At 40.1% G+C, this 17,933-nt stretch overlaps 1 protein-coding gene across 3 annotated transcripts in view; it reads right to left on the bottom strand.

The window, feature by feature from the left end:
* Positions 1–4,470: 4,470 nt before the first annotated feature.
* MTRF1 (mitochondrial translation release factor 1) overlaps positions 4,471–17,933 on the bottom strand; it is a 57,063-nt gene continuing 43,600 nt past the window's right edge. For all 3 annotated transcript variants that reach the window (XM_059378256.1, XM_059378257.1, XM_059378258.1), the window contains exons 8-10: positions 14,396–14,532; positions 11,232–11,330; positions 4,471–6,208 (exon numbers count right to left, since the gene is read on the bottom strand). In XM_059378256.1, coding sequence (XP_059234239.1) covers positions 6,098–6,208; positions 11,232–11,330; positions 14,396–14,532 — 347 coding nt within the window. In that variant the 3' untranslated portion in view covers positions 4,471–6,097. The remainder of the gene's footprint in view (positions 6,209–11,231; positions 11,331–14,395; positions 14,533–17,933) is intronic.

Below are 17,933 nucleotides of genomic sequence, written 5' to 3'. Positions count from 1 at the left end.
AATATTTCATTTGTTTGTTCTTTATGGCAACTTTTACTCACTTGGTTTCAAAAAAAGAAGCCCATGCAAACACAGCACTCACTCAGCTCCCCAGAATTTAGGCTTCATGCTATTTATAAGTTAAGTCTCCACTGTGCCACCTCCTGCTTCGTGAGCATTCGGTCCCTTTCTCTCCACAACCTCTAATTCAGGTCCTGTGTGCACTCAGGGGTCACTAGTTTGTCATCCTGGGCCCCATCTGTATTGTTTTTCACTCTCATTTTTAAATAGAGTATACAAACTGTTCACTCTTTTATTTCCATACCCAAAATAACTTGCACTGCCATTAATCATTGGCTACTAGAAGAGCTTTTGATGGGTCCACTCTTGTTCAATTAGAGAGGGCTTAGTAAGTGAGCAGCCTTGGACATGACTTGTGTTCCACATTATTTAGTAGGAAACAACTTGACGTACAGCACACATACAGAAAAGAGGAACAAATAAAAATTGTAAATGCAATGAATTTTTTTTAAAAGATTTTATTTATTTATTTGACAGAGAGATATCACAAGTAGGCAGAGAGGCAGGCGCAGAGAGAGAGAGAGAGAGAGAGAGGAGGAAGCAGGCTCCCTGCTGAGCAGAGAGCCCGATGTGGGACTCGATCCCAGGACCCTGAGATCATGACCTGACCTTAACCCACTGAGCCACCCAGGCTCCCTGCAATGAATTTTTTAAAAAAGATTTACTTATTTGAGCTGAAAGCAAGACACCCAGCTGACTGAGTTGCCCAGGCACCCCGTAAATGTAATGAATGATCACAAAATGAATACACCTGTGTAATACCACTCAGGTTAAGAAATAAGACACTACCAGAATCTGAGAAGCAGTCCCCTCAACAGCCTCCTAATCACTATTGACCCCTGACACAAAAGTCAGATAATTTTAAAGATAGTTTCTTTTAGTTTTTTGACTGTAGTAGTTTGTTGATCTTAATCCCTTGACTAAATCTTAATTAGAAATATCTCTAAGTTTGTTTTTTCTTTTTTCTTTTTTTAAGACTTTATTTATTTATTTGTCAGAGAGAGTGAGCACAGGCAGACAGAGTGGCAGGCAGAGGCAGAGGGAGAAGCAGGCTCCCTGCCAAGCAAGGAGCCCAATGTGGGACTCGATCCCAGGACTCCAGGATCACGACCTGAGCCAAAGGCAGCTGCTTAACCAACTGAGCCACCCAGGCGTCCCTCTAAGTTTGTTTTCTAAATAAAGTTTGTTATTCTTTGATATTCTAAAGGTGCTATGCATATGAGGCAATGAACTTTGGCTTTTCAAATTTTTTACAAGAACCCGGATTTATCACTGGCTTATAAGTTGATTCCTAACATTTTTCTACTAACAGTTAAAAGATGTCAACTTTAGGGGCGCCTGGGTGGCTCAGTGGTTAAAGCCTCTGCCTTCAGCTCAGGTCATGATCCCAGGATCCTGGGATTGAGCCCAGCATCCGGCTCTCTGCTTGGCAGGGAGCCTGCTCTGCACCGCCCTCCCCTGCCCCCCCCTACCCCCATCCTCTGCCTACTGGTGATCTCTGTCAAATAAATAAATAAAATCTTTAAAAAATTATAAAAATATTTAAAAATGTCAACTTTATCTTCCTAGTTTGGAAGATAAATTGGTCTACCTGAATCAAGTAGGATTACAAGTTTAACTGAAACTCATTGCACAAAAATAATATGTGTAACAATTGAATAATAGGTATCCTAGATCTTTGCTACTCTAAGTGTTGTTTGTGAGTCAGAAGTAACCACCATCACCTGGGAGCTTGTGGAAATGAAATGAATTGTGGAAATACAGAACAACAGGCCCCAGATCTTCTGAATTAAAATCTGCATTATGGTAAGATCCCCCAAGTGACATGTATATAGACAGAGGTTTGAGCAAAAACACCACCCAAGATTTTTCTGGGTTCATAAGTTCCAACTTTTGTTTTGAAATTTTTTTCCCCTCCATAAAAGTGTGTGCTTTAAGGAAAAGCCAGAGCTAGAGAATGAGGGAAGGACGAAGACCTTGGTGGTGATACGAAGGTCTGAACTTCCTTCTGGAAAGGCGGAGCCTCCCTTTGGTTGAGGAAGCACTTTTCCTTTTGTCTTCATGCCTTCTTAGAGTCCTTCCTTGCCATGTATAGAATATTAATACCGATTATCGAATGAATAGAACAAATTAATGCCTCTTTCTCTTGCTTCCCTCTTAGAATTTTTCACTTCCTTAAATTAATGAATTTTTTTTTTTGCAGACATCATGCTTTGAGGCTTATAGTATTTAGTGATTTTTTTCTGAAAATTTAAATGACATGTGATTTCACATTTGACATCATATAGCAAATTAGACTATCTTCATTTTGCCTTGATTCATGCAATGTTTTAATTTACATTTCCTTGGATAAATGTTTCTTTTATAATTTTTTTAAAGTTTTTTTTTTTTTTTTAAAGTCATCTCTATGCCCAATGTGAGGCTGAAACTCATGACCCCTAGATCAAGAGTCTCATGTTCTTCTGACTAAGCCAGCCAGGTGCCCCAGGATGTTTCTGTGACGTAAACCACCTGACAATAAAAATCAGTTTCTAATGTTTACCCTAAAACTCCCTATTTAATTGAATGTTCTTTCAAATTAAATCAGATTCTCCAGAGACATCGATTACTTTAGAGGGCAATGCTTACCCCTGGGGAAATAATAATGATATTGATCCAAATAGGATTAAATTATCTCTCCACTTAGAGAAAGTGAGAGGAAAAACAAAGGAAAGCTTTCTTTAAATAATGTCACCTATTAACGTAGAAAGAACAAGAACATCGCCATTTTTTAAACTCAAGCTGATTTGGGCAAAGCAAGAATCATTAATTGATGTTAAATCAATGAGATGAAAGGTCACTGGGTACATTCATTACAATTTGGTGTAACAAATTACCCTCAAATTTGCAGCAAAAATAATTAATTTACTCAATTTCTTAGAGTCAGGTATCCAGAGCAGCTAGTGATGCGCCTCTGGCTCAAGGGCTCTCTCGTGCAATTACAGTTAAGCTGTTGACCAGAACCGCCATCGTGTCAAGCCACCACTAGGGTTGAATGATCTGCTTCCAAGCTCACACCTGTGCTAGTTGACTGATCTTAGTTCCTTGAGAACCGTCAGAACAAGGGTTCCAGTTTAGTCACACAATGTGGGCTGTTCCACAGAGCTGCTCACATCATCTAGCTTCCACCAGTGTTGTTAGAGTAGGAAGTTAAGTTTTAACAAGATGCCTGCAGGACAGCAAAGTGGGAGGCAAGGCTAGCCTTGGTGGGGGTGGAGGGGATGCGGGGGGAAAAATCAGAAACCTGGTAGCATTCCAAAACAAAGCCACAAGAAGCTGGATCAAACCAGACAGGCCCAAGACAAAGGCCAGAAACCCTGACCAAGTAAGGGAGAAAGGCATGAAAACCTGCTCCCCCCCACCTAAATCCCCTCCCCAAGTAACAAATATTCCACCAGCTTCCTCTGAGCTCACCTGTTCTCACATCTTGAGAGTGTACTCTCACTTTAATAAACTTTCTTACTTGCACTGCTCAACTGTTGTGTCTGGTCTGTCTTTGAATTCTCTCTTGGGATGAGACCAAGAGCCTCCTCTGACAATTCGGAGACAGGCTGGATGGACGTCTCAGGGCCTGGGGGGTCTCCCCAGTCTACCCAGCAACAGTGTGAGTGGCCAGAAAGAGAGGCAGAGCCAGAGGCAAGTCTTTTCATAACCTGATATTGGAAGTGAGAGTCCTACCCCTTCTATCACATTCTATTAGAAGACAGTCCACTAATCCAGCTCCTGTTCAAGGGGAGCAGCTAACACAGGTGCATGAATGCCAAGAATGAGATCACTGCGGTCATCTGAGAAGCTGCCCGGCTTCTCCGCTAGGAATCAAATGTTGATATAATGCCAAAGTGTTACCCCACAGATTACCTACTAATTATTATAAAGAACATGTGCCATTTTAATGGAGTGATTTGACGGCTTCCAAACTCAGCATTACTGAGAGCGGAACGTCCTGATCCGATACACTGTGAGTTTCACATTATCCAGGAAGTAGTCTTGACAAATGTGTTAACTGAAATTAATTTTTAGGTTTAGTTTTACTTTTCAGTACGTTGAATGGATGAATAAAAGTTACCAATACCTTGAGGAAGCAGTCAGACAAACTGAATGTGGGTCATTCTATAAAACAACTTTGTGGGACTCTTCAAAATGTCAACATCATGTGGAAAAAAGGTTGAGGGTTTAATCCAAACACTGAAGACATACAACCAGATACAATCTGTGACTCTTGGCTAGATCCTGGATTGTACAAAACTAACAAGCAAAAACGCTAAAAAGACATTTTGGGGATAACTGAAGAAATTTTAATATGTGATAGATCATATTATATAATTATTATTTATTATTATACAATTAAGTATAATAATGAAAGTTATTATTTCGTAGGACAATGTCCTTATTCTTAGGACATGCTGAAATATTTTGGTGTGGTGTTACAAGGTCTGCAACTAACTTTTACATGGTCCAATAACCACCACAGGTATGTGTGTGTGTACATAGAGAGCAAAAAACAATTATAGCAAAATGGTTATAGTAGAACTCTAGAATGTATACTGTTCATTGAACAATTTCCTTCCTTCTTTTTTTGGGGGGGGGCTCTATTTCCTTTTTTTTGCTTTTGCCTTTTCAAATTTTTATTTAAATTCTAGTTAGTTAACACACCATGTGATACTGGTTCCGGGAAAAGAATTCAGTGATTCATCACTTACATTCAGCACCCAGTGCACATCAGAAGTGCCTTCCTTAATGCGCATCCTTCACCCACCTCCCTCCATCAACCCTCAGAAGGTTTTCTTTTGTTAGGAGACGCTTATGGTTTGTTTCCCTCTCTCTTCTCACTCCTTATCCCCTGCTCCCATATGTTCGTCTGTTTTGTTTCTTAAATACCAAGTGAGATCACATGGTATTTGTCTTTCTCTGATTTACTTCGCTTAGCATAACACACTCTAGCTCCATCCACGTCCCTGCAAATGGCAGGATTTCATCCTTGCTGATGGCTGAGTGATATGTATTACCGCATCTTCTTTATCAATTCTTTGAACTCTTTCCATAGTTTGGCTATTATTGATAATGTTACTATAAACACTGGAGGGCATGTACCCTTTTGAATCTGTATTTTTGTATCCTCTGGGTAAATACCCAGCAGTTCATTGCACTGTTTCTTAAAAATTATTTTAAAAACTTCTTCTGGGTGCTTGAAAACTCTCAAAGTAAAGAATTGGGGGGAAAAATATGACTTCAATGTTTATCTCCTAATTCCACTGGCCTTAGAACTCTATTTTAGCTAATCTTTCCGGGGCACATAATTTTCTTCTGAAGAATGTCCAGAAAAATAACCTCTTTCTTTTTGACTCAAGAAACTTCCAGAGAACAAGTACTAAATACATCACATCACTTGGTATTAAAGTTGGTGGCTTCTATTTTGGCTCTGTCACTCAACTGGAAGCTCTGTGAGGTCAGGACTGGGCTCTATGGACATCACTGCACAGAACGAGGCACAGGGAATTACTCACGTTATACTCCATCTGTAGATGCTCTGAAGTTAAGCCAAAGAAAAACGAGAAAGAAAAGCCAAGCAGTGAGTTCACTTTAAATATTGGCTTGTAGTTTATACAGTACAGAATTAGTTCCACTCTCCGAGAGCTCTACAATTTATATCCTGGAGATGCTGTTATTGAATCCCATTCTTCACAATTTTTGTATTTGTTTGTTTAAAAGAAGTAGTTAAAAACCTAATTTTAATATGATTTACAATACTTTTCTTGAAATACGGTTTACAATCAATTTATAATCAATTTTCAAAATTTCCTTTCTCTTTTAAACAGTGCATCCTTGTTTTCTGCTTGAGGAGTTGGACGGTACTTCATAAGCTCTTCAGTCAAGAAATGTGACTTACTCATTAAAAAATATATTTGTACGTCCTTGTAATTTTAGCTGTACTTTATAAACAGCTGCTTCTTGATATAGGTCCATTTCCTTTATATAATAATAAATAATAAATCTGCACTTATTTTGATTTAAGGTTTTTGTCCAAAAATTCAATAATGGCTTCTTCATCTGCTGAATGAAGGAGTCTCTGAATTAGCTGATCCAGACACTTCTCCCCACATAAAAATTCCTGGTAAAAGAGTTATTATAAAAACCTGATTACTAGAAAATAAAGGAGAAACAAAACAAAGAATTAAATGTGTATTTACTTTTGTTTCTTTGCAGTCACTTTTTTTTTTAGGATTTTATTTATTTATCTGACAGAGAGCTCACAAGTAGGCAGAGGCAGGCAGGGAGAGAAAGGGGGAAGCAGGCTCCCCGCCGAGCAGAGATCCTGATGTGGGGCTCGATCCCAGGACCATGAGATCATGACCTGAGCCGAAGGCAGAGGCTTAACCCACTGAGCCACCTAGGCGCGCCTACCGTCACTATTTAATAGCAACAACGGATTACTAAAATGGCTCTGTAACATAATGGGCAACTTTGCTAACTTGGGAGGATCCCCAGTTATACTGGCTTCTCATAAAAAGTGAATCCAAAAGAGTAAATAGAATTCTACTCTTTCTTTGTTTACATTATCATTTTGTTTAAAAATCAATCTTCTGGGAGTTGGATTTTTTCAACAACTCTGGAGACAACAAAACAAAGAAGATCTGAATCTCTCTTTAAAATTCCTTTGCTTGATGTTCCTGACAACAGGGCTCTAGGATCTCAAACCATCTTTGGGATGATATGTTTGCTGAATCCCTTCTCCTTTTGTTCCCTAGAAAAGATAAGGCTTTTTCACTTTTGTCCTGAAAATTTCACCCTTGTCATTCAAACATTATTTCCCAAGGGCAAAAAACCTGCAATGCCTCACTCAAAGCCCCAGGCACCTTGCTGCCACTTGAACCCGCACACCTGAGCCCTGCTAATCTCTGCTCACCATTCCTGGGACCATTCCTGTTACACTTCTCATCTCAACCTTCAAATTTAGATTTTATTTAATCTCTAAGTGGGTTATACTAGTTGTGTTTCTTCTTAAATTGGAAATATGGCAGTTTTAAAATCTAGAAGCCCTGTGTGACCAAAAGAAGACACATGCCAAAATATTTAGGGGACAAGCATTTTGAGTGTATACCTTGCTCCCAAATGGTTCACCAACAGCACAGGACATAGAAGAGGAAGAGAACGCAAATGTTCACAGCGGCTGCATCTACGCATAGGGTGTATACTGAACCAGTCTTTAGACATATATACTTGAAATTTTCTAAATAGAAAGTTCATAAAAATAAAACTCTTATGTTTACCCCAAATAAGTCCACTGGGTGAAAAGTGTTGTTAGACTTCCCCTCAGTCTTCCCTACAGTTCTTCTCTGCAAGTCACTAAAATAACATTGAGTACCTTTCCTGTGTCATGGAAGTTCTGAGTAACAGTTGTTGGGAACAGTGAATTAGCACAGTCTCATATTTTAGAAATGTTCAAAATCTAGACATTGGCTTAATGGAAATATTTCCATGTCAGCATCTTGAACACAGAACATTTAAAATTTTGATATAGGCATGAACTTTTTTTTTTTTTTTTTAAAGATTTTATTTTAGAGAGAAAGCAAGGAGGGGCAGAGTGAGAGGGAGAAAGAGTCTTGAGCAGACTCTGTACTCAGTGTGGAGCCTGATGCAAGGCTCCATCCCAGGACCCTAGGATCCCAATCCAAACGGAAACCAAGAGCCAGGAGCACAACCGACTGCAACACCCAGGTGCCCTCGTGTGAACTAAACATATATATGGTCTTTCTTGAACGGTCTTAAGGTTGAATTTTATTTTATTTTTTGAAAGATTTTATTTATTTATTTGCCAGAGAGAGAAAGAAACAGAGCACAGAAGCAGGGGGAGCAGCAGAGGGAGAAGGAGAAGCACACTCCCGCTGAGCAAAAAGCTTGACTCGGGGCTCAATCCCAAAACCTTGGGACCATGACTGGAGCAGAAGGTAGACACTTAATGGGCTGAGCCACTGAGGCGCCCTCTTACAGTTGAATTTTAGGTTAAGAATATACATTCAGCTTTCAAGTTCAACTGTAGGGGAAAAGATGCCTTACTATCTTTGTATCCTACAAAACACCAGCATATATTAAAACCTCAACTAAACTTTAAAAGTAAAGCAAAAGCCCTATGATGAAGTTTTAAAATTAAAATTTATACCATTTTGAGCATAATATGGGGAACTGCTTATAAAATCAGTATGCCCAGAGCGCAAATTATCATGGTGTTGCCAAGGTGATTTCATCATTTGGAAATTATGTTAAAAGGATTATCACTCTTAACTGACAATCAAACCACATTTAGAGTTTGATTGGAATAATCAGAGTGCCAGAGATACAAAGACCAAAGATGAAGGACTTGGGGAAGCTCATTTTCTAGTGACAGAGCTAGGCACCACAACCAGCACAAGAAATTAAAAAAGAAGCAAGTGGAAGCCTGGGTGGCTCAGTGGGTTAAGCCTCTGCCTTCAGCTCGGGTCATGATTTCAGGGTCCTGGGATGGAGGCCTGCATCGGGCGCTCTGCTCAGCGGGGAACCTGTTTCCCCCCTCTCTCTCTGCCTGCCTCTCTGCCTACTTGTGACCTCTCTGTCAAATAAATTACAAAATCTTAAAAAAAAAAAAAAGAAGAAGCAAGTGAGGGCTGCAAGGTTAATTTTAAGAAGGTAGCATCAGGAAAGAGTTTAGGAAGGAAGAACAAGTTTGCATTAGATCTTAAAAACAGAATAGGTTTTTTTTTTCTCCAAATAGAGACAAGCAGAGCATTTCAGTCAAAAGAATGAGGACGAAGTAAGGCACAGAGACAATGTGCAAGCATAAAGGGCAAGGGGAGATTTTCAGTTCAGGGAGAGATAGAGGGCAGATAGGCTGATGTTATGGAATCTGCACAAAGACTTAAAAAACAGACTAAAAACATAAAACAACAGATTACAGGGTAGTCTGCACTTACGATCTAGATGAGTAAAAATAAAAATAAAATTACCTACAACAGAACCCACACTAAGAATATGAGGTGATCTCATAGAACCCAAGGATAGAAATGGAAAGGCTACTGCCACCGCCCTGGGAATGAAGCTGGCCACAGGAATAAATGAATGTGAGGACTGATATCAACAAGATTCTTTCCATTCAGTTCTATTTTTGATCCTTTCAATATCAGCTTCATCTCCCCCTGAACACTGCCTTCTCCTCATGGCTTGGAAATGTGGCTTCTAACCTCTTATCCGTTTTACATATTTCAGTTTCAGCCGAGAATGGCTCTCTTTGTCTCCGGTTTAAAAATGCTCGGAAGGAACTAACTCATTGGTGGGGGCTCTTTCAGATTTCCTCCCCAAACAAACCAATTATTGTCTTGAGTCAGGATCATGATCCTGTAAGAGCAGAGCAGCTTCATCACGAACTATGTAAATGGAGTAGGGAGACCTCAGGCTCTAAGACCTCAGCTGAGCTGAGCGGAGTCCCACAGACATCCACTTTCTTCCCTGTCCACTCCTTCCACTCTGACCTGTGGCTGTTGCCTCTGGGGTTAAGGCCCTTATCCCTTTTCCTGCCTCATCTATAACTATTCTGTTCCAAAGTTATTCACTCCAACGAGTCTCTTTATTGTCCTTCATACAGATTTTAATGTTTTACTACATTTTTTTTTATGACATTACCAAACTTTTCCATTTCACTAATAGGGGATTTTTTCCCCCTTTCAATGGGCTGCTTAGTCATTATGAGAGCACACAAATATAATTTCCCTAATTATTTCTAAATCTGGCATGTTAGTTTAGTTAGTAATAATATGTTAGCATGCACGCCAAAGTCAGATATTTTATAACTAGAAAAGCCACTTAACCTGCCACTGTTTCAAGACTGAATATTAACTCAGGACCTAAGGGCTAGTCTAAAAAATATTACCGGTCATAAGAATGCAGTCGTCTCAGGGAAAACCATCACCACTACCAGAAAAAACAACTGAAAGAATATGGTGTAATCTGAACAATATGGCCAAACATGTTTGGTTATTACTGTGTGTTTCCTGAGGAAAGGGAAGTTAACAAATATTTTCTCCTTTTTGACAAGGCTATTATTTTCCTATTTGAGACAGTCTTAAATTGCTAAAAAGACAGAGGAAGTGGTGTAAGATACACAGAAATTTCTAAACATTTTAAAAACACAGACATTGCTCTTATAAAATTAGGACTTTACTTTTGAGTATAGAATGGGACAGAATCAACTGAAAGAAGCCCTAGGTATCACATGACATCAAGGAAAAAAAAATATCAGAACCTTCTACCTCTTGCCTTTTGTACATAGTCCTTTATGAGAACCAGTTCATTTTCCCCTTCAGGGGAAACAAAAGGGGAATTTTCCTGTACTTCATCATTAATGTATTAATGCCAATGGTCTGGCTAAATGGGATTTAGTTAGGTTAATGTTCAAACCATGTTAACAGGGTCTTTCCCCAACAGCATAATCATAACTCCTGAAACTCAAGAACAATTCATCGTGCTAGGCAGAACTCTAAGATGCCCCCTGGTGTACACACCTTGCAGAATTCCCTCCCTTACATGGAAGCAGAAGCTGTGAATATGATGGAATATCACTCAAGGGATATTAATCAGTTGATGTTGAGTCATTCAACATATTACCAGCGTGGGCCTGACCTAAACAAGTGAGCCCTTAAAAAGGCTTATGCCATTCCTGCATGAGGTTCAAAGTGGGAGAAAGCGTACGGAGGGGCCACTTAGCAAGCAACCTGCTAGTGGTCTTTAGGGCCCGAGGGCAGAGAACTCTGCTCTGCCTGCTAACCATAAGATAAGAAATATTACTTTAAGCCAAAAACTTTGTGGTAATTTGTAACACAGCAATAGGAATCTGATACAATGAATATATGCATACTGAATATACCTTAATACACTGTGATTGCACAGCAAAGAATCTGGAGTTCAAAGAGACCTGTTTCAAACTGACACTAAGACCCCATTTCTGACCAAGAAACTAATATGAATGTTTGCCTACTTGGGGATACAACCTTAAACTGGCTTCATGATTTTAAGTTACTTGATAATATTTTAGATAGAACTCTGTAGAATATGAGTACACATTCTTTGAAAAGCAAAGGTACATAAAACATATTAAGTTGTATTACCTTAATATCACGAACTTCGTATGCTATTCTGTGGTCAGTTACTCTATCCTGGGTGAAATTATATGTCCGAATTCTCTCTGACTGGGCTCTTGTTCCCACCTGTGCCACAACAAAAAAGTAATTCATGTTTTAACTTTATAATTGCCTTTATTACAATGGGAAACATACTTATAAATGCCTTTTCTATTATAACAGCTTCAGTTTTTTTTTAAGATTTTATTTTTTATTAGAGACAGTGAGAGTGCCCTGGGTGGGGAGAGAGACAGAAGGAGAAACAGACATCTTGCTAAGCAGGGAGCTGATGCAGGGCTCGATCCCAGGACCCTTCGACCTGAGTCGAAGGCAGACCCTTAACTGACTGAGCCACCCAGTTTGTTTTTTTAGGTCATCTATACAAAGTGACAAGGAACAAGAATGGGTAGAACTTAGACTACAGCTTTGTAAGGTTATGGAATAAGAATGAGTATTTCTTCAGTACTTTAAACTCCAAATATTTAAAACGAAATTATCTTTGCACCCCAATCAGTTCTTCCTCCTGGCTTCTATAAATGGCACCACCACATGTCCTTGGTTCCCAGTGGGAAACTCTGACATCCCTCAACTTACGTAACATTTCACAGGCACTTACTACATGCCAAGCTTTGACACAGACGCTTGGGGGAGAAACCATTTTCAATTCATCATATTCTCTACCTGCCCATTCCCGCTGATTTTAAGAGTCTCCTGTTATAATCTGCCCTTTTCATTTCTATCATTCAAGGACTCATGATTTTTCACCTTCCTTCCTGTAAAAATCACCTGATGAATCTTCTAAGTCTCTGCTTACAAGTACTGCCCTGCTTAGTCTGCCTAAAACAACTTTCTGATTAGTTTTCTTCTTTCATTTCTTCCTGTCTACTAAGCAGAGACAATTCAACTCAGCATTCAAGGCACTTCACAATGTAGCCAACTTTTCCCAACATTATTTCTGAAAATTATGTGAACCACTATCATGCCACTTACTATACCATATCAAAATTATGGGCATGCCTGTTTACTCAGCTAAAATATCATCTCAAGGGATGTCCTTCCCACACACTCTATCATCCCCCTTTCCAGCTAGCAACACCCGAGATAGATTAATGTGCTCCTTTGAAACCCCTTACACTTGATTTTCTTCAGAGCACACTACAGTCTGCCTTAGGCTATGGTTATTTGTATTTCAATCTCATCTCTACTACATCACCAGCACACCTTCTCTCACTCACTTTCACATAAAAGAAAAAAAAAGATTTATTAATTTGTCAGAGAGAGAGAGAGCATGCACACAAGCAAGGGGAGCAGGAGAGGGAGAAAAGCAGGCTCCCCACTGAGCAAGGAGCCTGATGTGGGACTCTATCCCGGTACCCTAGGATCCTGACCTAAGCCAAAGGCAGATGCTTAACCAACAGTGAGGCGTCCCTCACTTTCACTTCTTAAGACTAAAAAAAGACATTTCTGTAACTTAACTTTCTTTGCTCCTCAGGCAAATGATATGACACTAAATTAAATATGGCTGACCATCAGGAGAATTTTTTAAAATTAAAGACTTTAAAGTCTAATCTCAGATATAACAAAGCAGGGATTATGGATTTTTAGAACATTCTTCAGGCCATCCATTCTGCAACCAGCCAGGTATAGAAACTACTACCCCAAAGTACCGTATTAATGCCCAGGCTCCCACCCAAATCAATTATGTCAGACTCTTGGGCACTGGGGCCTAGGGGATATCAAAGCTCTTCAGGAGATAAATGGAACCAGGGTTGAGAACCTGACATAATGCCTTCCTTATAAAAGCTACTATATATATTAGTTGAAGCAAAAACTTCTCTAAGCATTAGGAATACCTACTAAAAAGTTTCACACAGATGGATAAGATAATTGGGAGACATGGAGGTCTTTTCTGGTGCTTGAAACCAGAAATTTCTGAAGAGGACACAGAAACACACACAACTTACACCAGGCCAATCCTGAATTACTTATTTTTAAAATTACTGTGTGAAACATCTGGTACTAAAATGCCAAATAGCAAGTGAATCCCAATGTCTTTTATTAATTCAAATGTCACTGATGGGGAATTCTTAGTGTTTATGTTACCACTTATGTGCTAAGAAGCAATGGTTTGTTAATGGGCATTCCTCTCTGCAAATGTATATACTGATGCAGGACAACAATCTAGGATTACAAAAGGATTAATAGTCCATTAATCCCATCACTTTTGCTACTTGGAAGTTAGAAAGTGGGTAAGGAGAGCCTGAAGGGCAAAAGTGTGAGAGCAGGACATCTTGCCTAAAAGAATAATTAATGGTTAAGTTTATATAATTCATTGTCCTGAAAGGCCACAAAGTCTTGCAAATTTTGTGTAGCATACCCACCAACGAACAACACAAAAGCAGATATTCCACTTTCTCTTCCAACCTTTCTCAAAGACCAACTTTACATTTTTTAGGATTTAAAATCCTATAATCTGTTTACTTAAAACAGTGACATTTATTCATTTTGCTTAACATGTACCTACATATTTGAATAAATAATACTACACATTTATGAAGTACAAAATTCAGAAAGTATAAAAGTATATAGCGGACATAAATCTCTCTTCTACTCCTGTCCCCACATCCTATCAGTAACGATCATGATTACCAGTTTTTTACAGTGCCACTTACTTTTGATCCCATAGGGTTTTAATAAAAGAGTATAGGTTTTTAAATAAAAAAATCTCAAAGTCCCTTAATTTCCAGGGAATTATTTTATCTTTTAACCTAACCTCCTCTCAAAACAGGCATGATAAACATTGAAGGGAAAAGCTGGGAGATAATCCTGAGTTTATGCATATCTCATTGATTCATTTGCAAACTGGCACATCCAAATTTAGCTATAATCAGTCTACCTGCATGAAATTACTGGTTATTTACAAATAAGTGTGTTTCTCTATGCTATAAGATAGTCCCATTTGATCAAGAACAAATGCTACATTTTCTACAGAAAATGATGGCTTTTGTGCAGAGGTATTATTATTTTTATTTTAAGAAATCTCTACACCCAACATGGGACTCGAATTCCCAATCCTGGAATCAAGAGTCACATGCTCTTCTCACTGAACCAACCAGGTGTCCCACAGAGGTACCACACTGTGTAAGCCTTACCTGCAGTTTTCTAGTACTTTGTTGCTGACACTTGTCTTTCTCAATAATCTGCTGGTAGAGTCTAGCTCTCAACACACGCAAAGCTATTTCTTTATTTTTAATCTGTGATCGTTCTTGTTGGCATTCTACTACAAGCCCTGAAAAAGAACAAGGATCAGAGGTAAACTGAAGCTTCCAGAAGCCAGATTAAGACAGAACTGAGATGTCAATGATATCTCAATAAAACTGGGGAAAAAAAGATAGGCCTCGGGAACATTTTAAAGGGGGAAAGGCTAATCAGAAAAAGATCACAAAGGATTAAAAACAACTCAGACTTAGCATACTTTAGAAACTATACCTGAGCCATGCTGATAAAAGCAGTAGATGGCTATTTCGATTCTGAGATCTGAAGGAGATATTTCAGATGAGAAGACAGGAAGCAGCTGCATCTACAGATGGTTACACATACTTTCATTTCCACAGCTCTGCCTCTCCCTCTCAGCTCATTCGGACAGACAGCCCAACACAGAGTCTCACCCCCACACAGAGCTGCTCCATTCTCTGTTTTAGTCAAGGAGAACTCAGCTTTGTTCCTTAACCACAAATTCGCACAGAGCTGATGTTTTAAAGATGACTTTCTAAAACCCAAGCGTCTGTCAACAGATGAATGGGTAGGGGTGCGTGGTGGCTCAGTCGGTGAAATGGCTCAGGGCATGATCCCAGGCGCACAGGGCGCCCCACACAGAGGGGAGCCTGCCTCACTTTCTCTCACTCTCTCTCTGTTCTATCTCAAATAAATAAAATCTTTTAAAAACTAGATGAATGGATAAAGAAGATATGGGGGGGTGTGTGTATAGATATTTATAAATGCATATATTTAGGAGTTAAAATGGTGGAGGATTGGGGGACCCTGAGCTTGCCTCATCCCTTGAACACGGCTAGAAAAATATCCGATCATTCTGAGTGCCCAAGAAATTGATCTGAGGACTGAGAGCACAAAATGCACATCTACAGGTAGAAAAACAGCCACTTCACAGAAGGTAAGGGCTGTGGAGAGTTGATTTGGGAGAGAGAAAAGCTGGGGGTGCTACAGAGGGGAGGGGGGAGTCCTGATCATGGGGAGAGGAGTGAGAAGAGAGAGCGAGCGAAGCAGCAGGCAGGGGACTGCACAAAAAATACTATTGCCCAAAATCAGTGATTGGGAAAAGGAGAGGGGATGACTATTGCTAGTTTTTATAATCAGCAGAGCGCCAAGTCTGAAGTTTTAGAAGACTGTGCCATGGATGGGGCTGTGCCTGGGGGGGTTTAGTGCTGCTCTGGTAGGAAAGGAGGGTGGAGACCTGGGAGTGGGCAGAGTGGTCTGAGCATCCGCTGGGTCACGTGGGTAGAAAGAACTCCTCTTTTTGGATTGCATCTGGGAATGGTGGCAGAGCCTTTCTGGAGACAGAAGAAGTACTGTCAGCGATGTGTGTCCATGTTCCCTAATAGAAACAGAGACACCAGCTGAGGGCAACAAGCCTTGGTGCTGGCTTTTAGCTGCACTTTACCATAAACCACCGTGCGGTGTGTGACTACTTTTCTGGGACAAACCAGCACCAGCCAGCGAGGTGAGACCTTCCCCAAGAGGATCAGCGTGGGTCTGTGCCATGTGGATCCCTAAAATTTGGAGTTCTGAAACAGAGCCGTGTGCCTGAGATAAAACACAGGAGTACTGTGCTGCCCAGTATGCAGACAGCTTAGACACAAATAGGGTGAAGGCAGGGATCTGACAGAAGCGGGGGACACAAGAGGGGTGATGGTTTGCTCATCATGTGCTCATGAGCACTTCCTCAAGAGTGCTGGTGCGACCTCCCTGCTCCAGGAGAGAGAGCCTGGCACAGTGATTTTCTCTCCTGCCCATTAGCGCTGACTCACTTCAGTGAGCAACACAGTGCCACCCAGTGGCGACTAAAGCAGCTTACACCACGCTCCCCCACCGCCTCACGGCCCTGCCAGTGCATCTCCACTAGGGCAAGTTGGACTGAGAATCAGCACAGCAGGTCCCACTCCAGAAGACCAACATGGACCCCTTACAGGCACCAAGTCTACTCATCACATAGTGCTGCAAAGCTTCAGCTTTAGGGAAAACAGGATCTACCTTTTTATAAAAAAAGATTTATTTATTTAACAGGAGTAATAGATATGAATAAAAAAATAAGACCCATCCATATGCTACCTGTAAGAGAATCGTTTAATTTATTTATATATTTTTTAAAGATTTTATTTATCTATTTAAAAAAGAGAGACAGTTAGTGAGTGAGAGACCACAAGCAGGGAGGAGGGGCAGAGGGAGAAGCAGACTCCCCGGCTGAGCCTGGTGTGGACGTGATCCTAAGACCCTGGGATAATGACCTGAACTGAAGGCAGATGCTTAACCAACTGAGCCACCCAGGTGCCCCCCCCCCTTTTTAAATGATTTTATTTACTTATTTGAGAGAGAGAATGAGTGAGAGGGAGAAGAAACTCATTTTAGATCTAAAGACACCCGCACATTGAAAGTGAGGGGATAGAGAACTATCTACCATGTTAATGGACATCAAAAGGAAGCCAGAGTACAAACTAAAGTTTAAACCAAAGACTGTAACAAAAGTTGAAGGAAGGCACTGTATCAACAAAGATGTCTATCCAACAAGAAGATCTAACAACTATAAATGTTTATGCCCCCCACTTGGGAGTACCCAAATATAAATCAGTGAATAACAAACATAAAGAAACTCATTGATAATAATAAGTAATAGTAAGAGACATTTTAACACCCCACTCACAGGAATGGATAGATCATCTAAGCAGAAGATCAACAAGGAAACAAGGGCTTTGAATGATTCAAATGACACACTGGACCAGATGGACTTAACAGATACATTCAGAACATTCCATCCCAAAGCAGCAGAATACACATTCTTTTTGAGTGCACATGGAACATTCTCCAAGACAGATCACACACTGGGTCATAAATCAGGCCTCATCCAGTACAAGAAGATTGAGATCATACCATGCATCGTTTCTCACCACAATGTTATGAAACTTGAAGTCAACCACAAGAAAAAATTTGGACCGACCACAAATACATGTAGGTTAAAGAACATCCTACTAAAGAATGAATGGATTAACTAGGAAATTAAAGAAGGTATTTTAAAAAATACATGGAAGCAGGGGTGCCTTGGTGGCTTGGTCATCGAGCGTCTGCCTTCGGCTCAGGTCATGATCCCAGGGTCCTGGGGTCGAGCACTGCATTGGGCTCCCTGCTCGGTAGGAAGCCTGCTTCTCCCTCTCCCACTCCCCCTGACTGTGTTCCCTCTCTCGCTGTGCCTCTCTCTGTCAAATAAATAAATGAAATCTTTAAAAAAAAATACATGGAAGCAAATGAAAATGAAAACATGACAGTCCAAAACCTTTGAAATGCAGCAAGGGAGGTTCTAAGAGGGAAATATACTGCAATACAGGCCTGTTTCAAAAAGCAAGAGAAGTCTCAAATACACAACCTAACCTTACAAAAGGAACAGCAAATAAAACCTAAAGC

Source organism: Mustela nigripes, chromosome 15, assembly GCF_022355385.1.
Source record: "Mustela nigripes isolate SB6536 chromosome 15, MUSNIG.SB6536, whole genome shotgun sequence".
Classification (NCBI taxonomy): Eukaryota; Metazoa; Chordata; class Mammalia; order Carnivora; family Mustelidae; genus Mustela; species Mustela nigripes.
Note: the sequence above shows the minus strand (reverse complement) of the source record. Positions and strands in the feature narration are given on the sequence as shown.